The sequence below is a fragment of the Otolemur garnettii genome, unplaced genomic scaffold (genome assembly GCF_000181295.1).
Source record: "Otolemur garnettii isolate 467f Iridium unplaced genomic scaffold, OtoGar3 scaffold00022, whole genome shotgun sequence".
Lineage (NCBI taxonomy): Eukaryota > Metazoa > Chordata > Mammalia > Primates > Galagidae > Otolemur > Otolemur garnettii.
In genome coordinates this window covers 14,891,019-14,896,818 of record NW_003852417.1, presented here as the reverse complement: position 1 = coordinate 14,896,818, position 5,800 = coordinate 14,891,019, and the positions used below count along the sequence as shown (strand labels likewise).

At 37.0% G+C, this 5,800-nt stretch overlaps 1 protein-coding gene across 1 annotated transcript in view; it reads left to right on the top strand.

Moving 5' to 3' along the window:
- Positions 1–5,800, top strand: part of ATAD2B (ATPase family, AAA domain containing 2B) — a 183,275-nt gene that overhangs the window by 143,066 nt on the left and 34,409 nt on the right. Inside the window, exon 20 of the mRNA XM_023511813.1 lies at positions 1,262–1,458. Within this exon, the coding sequence (XP_023367581.1) occupies positions 1,262–1,458 (197 nt within the window). The remainder of the gene's footprint in view (positions 1–1,261; positions 1,459–5,800) is intronic.

Genomic DNA, 5,800 nt, shown 5'->3' with positions numbered 1-5,800 from the left:
GAACCCGCCACCTTAGGTGTATGTGGCTGGCGCCTTAGCCGGTTGAGCTATAGGAGCCGAGCCTAGACTGATTTTCCATCTCATCTGTAACTTGGGATTGTTTTTGTAATTCTAATTCTTTTTTTTTTTTTTTGGCTCCTTCCCTGCAGGTGGCATTCACTATCCCCACTTTGTTATCCTCAGAATATAAGGGTAGGAGACCTATCTAGAATCAGAATTCTTTTGGGAACTGTAAGGAGCCAAGAATTGTTACTTGCCCATTACACTTTTCATGCATCTAAGGCAACTCCATTTTGAGAAGCAATTTTTAAACCAGAATATTAGTATATAGGAATTTATTTGAAGATATTTATGTTGATTTGAAATATTTCTTTTAAGTTGAATATAAACAATATTTCAAAATCAAATTACTTGAAATCATATCATTTGTTTGGTGTCTGAAGAGAGTTATTTTGTAATGTGAAGCTATTCCCTAACTTTTTGTTTCCATGCATAGTTTTACTTGCTGAATTTTCATGTTATACATAAATAGTTATGTACTGCATAATGACATTTCTCAATCAGTGACAGACTACATATATGAAAGTGGTCCCTTAAGATTATAGTACTGTAAATTTTTTTTTTTTTCTTGAGACAGAGTCTTACTTTGTTGCCCAGGCCAGCGTGCTGTTGCTTCAACCCAGCTCACAGCAACCTCAAACTCCTGGGTTCAAGTGATCCTTCTGCTTCAACTTCCCAAGTAGCTCGGACTATAGGTGCCCACCATGATGCCCAGCTACTTTTTCCATATTTAGTAGAGATGGTGTCTCACTCTCGTTCAGTCTGGTCTTGAACTTGTGAGCTCCTTGGGATCCTCCTGCGTTGGCCTCCTGTAGTACTAGGATTACATGCGTGACCACCATGGCTGGGCATAATACCATAATTTTACTGTACCTTTTCTGCATTTAAATAGACAATTACTTACCATTGTGTTACAGTTACCTACAGTATTCAGTAACCCACCTAGATTTGTAGCCTCGGGGTAATAAGGTCATACCATTAGCCTAGGTGTATATAGTAGGAAATACCATGTAAGTTTGTGTTCACGCAATGATGAAATTGTTTGACGATGCATTTCTTAGAACATAATAATTGTCATTAAGTGACATGTGATTGTATTTGTAATTCTCCTTTTCTTTAAAGAACATTTTGAGAAAATGCAAGAAGAGTTACTGAGGTCCCGGCCTACCACATTGAAATCCTAACCTTTTATTTTCTTTAGCTCTTTGTGCTATGGAAGTGCTTCCTCTTGCACTACCTTCTCCACCTCGTCAGTTATCAGAATCAGAAAAACATCGGATGGAGGACCAGGAGGAAAATACTTTAAGAGAGCTGCGGTTGTTTCTCAGGGATGTAACCAAGAGGCTGGCCACAGATAAACGCTTTAACATCTTCAGCAAACCGGTGGATATTGAAGAGGTCTTGTTTCAGTAGTGTGCAAACAGTGAAGTTGAACTGGCTAAAAGAAAAAAATATTGACATCTTTTTTTGGAAGGAAAAAAAGCAAAGGCATGGATGAATATTACCCCTAGCCTATAAAATTTTAATCCATGTGATAACTATCAGTGTCATCAGCAAGTATCTGGTGACTTGGATGAAATTAATGACCAATTTGTATATGTCCTTTTAATTCTTACTGATCTTTGTGATCTCTTATTCTTTAATTTAAGAAGAAGATTAAAACTTACTTTAGTGAAATACCCATACTAGACTATTTTTATTCCAGGATAAACCCTACTCTTAATAAGTATATTAGTATTAACTAATGAATACTAATTAATATTGGCATTTCCCAAATTATGTATACCTTATCAAAAGATCTGACTAAGAAATCAGAAATTTCTTTGTCTTTCATATTTTAGAAATACCTTTGGTTAAGATGTTGTTTGGGGCAGTGCCTCTGGCTCAAGGAGTAGGGTGCCAGCCCCATATACCAGGAGTGGTGGGTTCAAACCCGGCACTGGCCAAAAACTGAGGAAGGTGGGGGGCGGAAAGATGTTGTTTGAAGTTAAGCACATCCTATACTGCTAAAATTACTTTTCTCTCCAGAGGTTCTCTGCTCCCAGTGGAAAATTTCTCACTCTCTATGTATATTGTTTTGTGTGCCTGTGGGAATGTGGTTTGTGATCATGAGAAAAGAAATTTTCCATTTGGAATCAATTATAATGCTGTCAGTGAGGTTTTTTGTTTCTGGTTTTTATCCTGGGATAATATAGTGTGTGGATGAATACAGTGTGATCTTTACTGGCCTTCTTCTTATAATTCAGACTCTATGTTTGAACAACTTTAGATTGTTAGCTTTAATTTTTTGTTGTTGTTGTTAAATTTCTTTTTTTAAAAAAAAAAATTGAATCATGAAATGTTTCCAAGTTTAATGTTATTTCCTAATTGTGAAATCTGTGCTTTGGGACCTGAGCAGATTACTTTGCACCCATTATTTATCTATGACTGAAAAGACTGAGCTAGCATTACATTTTTACTCCCAGACAAGTCTGAAAATATCTTTCTACCCCTTTTTTGGAATAAAAGGACTATTTATAATTTTATTTGTATATTTATCCACAATAGACAGTTTTCTTTTTTTTTTTTTTCCATTTGAGCCTCTCAGCAGCTTTGCAAGGATCATTATTTTTTTTATTTAACAATTGAGGAAACTGAGGCTTACTGGAAAGTGGCTACCTAAGACCTGAAAGTTTTTTTAAATTCAAAGTTCACATTCTTTATATCCTATCTATCTTGTATCTTTTCTTACTGGGACAACAGGACATGTTTAATTTGCCTTTTAATAAATAAATGACACTTTATGTTTGTGGAGTGTTTTCTCCCTCATCATTTTATCAGATAATTTAAAAACTATCAGTCAATTTAAAAAATTGTTTTAAATATGTGTGTGTGTCTGTCTCCATATCACATTTGATATATTTGGACTCTGACACTTCTTAAAGGATAGGGGCTTACCCCCAAGTCAAATTCTTTTTTTTTTTTTTTTTTTTTTTTGAGACAGAGTCTTACTTTGTCACCCTCAATAGAGTGCTGTAGTGTCACAGCTCACAGCAACCTCAAACTCTTAGGCTTGAGCCGTTCTCTTGCCTCAATCTCCCAAGTAGCTGGGATGACAGGTGCCTACCACAGCACCCAACTGTTTTTTGGGTGTAGTTGTCATTGTTGTTTGGTAGGCCTGGGCTGGGTTCAAACCCACCAGCTCTGGTGTATATGGCTGACATCCTAGCTGCTGAACTATAGGCATCAAACCCCAAGTCAAATTCTTATGGTGGGAATAAACTAATTTTGTTTTCAGTCAGGAATAATTATTTTTCTAACCAGAAAGTATTGTCAGATTTCAAATGCTATCTGTAATAGAATTTAAGTTTTATAAATGATGGTAAAGCAGTGCAAGGGGATAGAGAGAATGTTAGATAAAAATTTTAAAGCTGGGGACAGTGGCTCCTGCCTGTAATCCTATTACTTTGGGAGGTGGGAGGATCACTTGGGGTCACGAGTTCGAGATCAACTTGAGCAACATAGTGAGACACCATCTTTACAAAAAATAGAAAAATTAAGGCTGGGCCTGGTGGCTCATGCCTATAATCCTAGCACTCTGGGAGGCCAAGGCTGGAGGATTGCTTGAGCTCAGGATTTCAAGACTAGCCTGAGCAAGAGCAAGACCCTGTCTCAAAATAGCTGGGTGTCCTGGTGGGTGCCTGTAGTCCTCGCTACTTGGGAGGGCAAGGCAAGAGAATCACTTGAGCTCAAGAATGTGAGGTTGCTGTGAGCTGTGACGCCACAGCACTCTACTGAGGACTGCAAAGTAAGACTTTGTTTCAAAAAACAAAAACAAAAAAAACTAAAAAAAGCAAAAACATTTTCTGGAAATGGTGACATGTACCTGTAGGCTCAGGCTCAGGATGCTGAGGCAGGAGAATCACCTGAGCCTAGGAGTGTGAAGTTACAGGAACTATGATGGCATCACTGTGCTCTAGCCTGGGAATCAGAACAAGGCCCTGTCTCAATTAAAAACAGTTTTTTTTTTTTTAATTTAAGGTTTAGTATGGTTCTCTTGTTTTCTTCTCTGTTTATTCTTCTTAGGTTAATTCATCTGCTGGTTTTGTTTGCTCTTAAAGCTGAAAACAGGAGTCTATGGGAAGGACAGAAAAGGGAAAACAGATGAATTTGGATACCATACAAGTTTTTAATTAATTTAAAGTATCTAAAAACCATCAAATTCTAAAGCATACTGCAGAGAAAACCAAATTTCAGAAAATTGAATTTAAAATTAAGTGCAGGTGCTAAAATATTAGTCTTTCATAATATAAATTTTTATAGAGCTTTTCATTTTATAAAATCATTTTCACTTATACACGGGGGCATGCCAAATGCCAGAACCAGTAATCCAGCTGGTGACCTCTGAACTGTTGCTTATTTCCACGTAGCTCCATTATCTTACCTATATAGATATTGACTGGCTTTTGAGGTCTTAGAGCAGTGGTTCTCAACCTTCCTAATGCCACAGTCCTTTAATACAGTTCTTGTGGGTCACAACCCACAGGTTGAGAACTGCTGTCTTAGAGACTAAAAAGTAGATTAAAACACGCATATATGCCTGCCCATTACTTTTATAACTAATCTTAAAATTTTAAAATCACGTATAGTAGAACCTGTGTAAGTTGACCACCTAATGGGCTATAACAAGCTGATCAACATATGTAGGCATCAACATAGAGAACTAGGCCTACTGAACTAATATGCACATGTGGTGCATGTGCATGAAAATTCAGTCAACTTAAGGAGGTGGTCAAGGTAGGGAGGTAGTGAACCATGGAGGTTCTACTGTATGTAAATTATATATTTGTACATGTGTGTTTATATATACATTAAAAAATCATGGTATCAATGTCATCTGAAAGTACAAGAAAAGTAACCCTACTTTCATAGAGCAGAAATTACCCTACACCTAGAAATCATTCCTAGACTAATGTTAGACATTATTGCTTTCAAATGCTTTTATATCAAACCTGATTACTTGATTTGAGAAATGCGTAGGTTGTTAGCACTTATTGGTCAGTTATATACAATTTACTGGGCAAATCATCACACTTAGCATCTCTTTTGCGTTATTATCTAGAAAATCAGCACATAAAGCAGTATGGTGTTTGTTTGTTTGTTTGTATGTTTGTTTATACTTAGGGACAAGTCCAGTAAATCTTTAGTTATAAAGCTATATTTAGGTTTATTTATTTCATTTTTTTTATATTTAGTTTTATTATATAATTGACTCAGAATGTTTGTAATGACTCTAAAGGAGTAGAAAATACTTTCCATGAAATAATTCACCCTAAAAAACTGAAAAAGAAAAAGTCTCACTATGTCACCCTCTGTAGAGTGGTGTGGCATCACAGCTCACAGCAACCTCAAACTCTTGAGCTTAAGTGATCCTCTTGCCTCAGCCTCCCAAGTAGCTGGGACTATAGGCGCTTGCCACAATGCCCAGCTATTTTTTTGTTATAGTTGTTATTGTTGCTTTAGCTGGCCTGGGCAAGGTTCAAACCCACCAGGCTTGGTGTATATGACCAGTGCCCTAGCCACTGAGCTATGGGAGCTACCTGAAAAAGAAATTTTTTTTTTTTTTTTTTTGAGACAGAGCCTCAAGCTTTCCCCCTGGGTAGAGCGCTGTGGCATCACAGCTCACAACAACCTCCAACTCCTGGGCTTAAGTGATTCTCTTGCCTCAGCCTCCCAAGTAGCTGGGACTATAGGTTCCTGT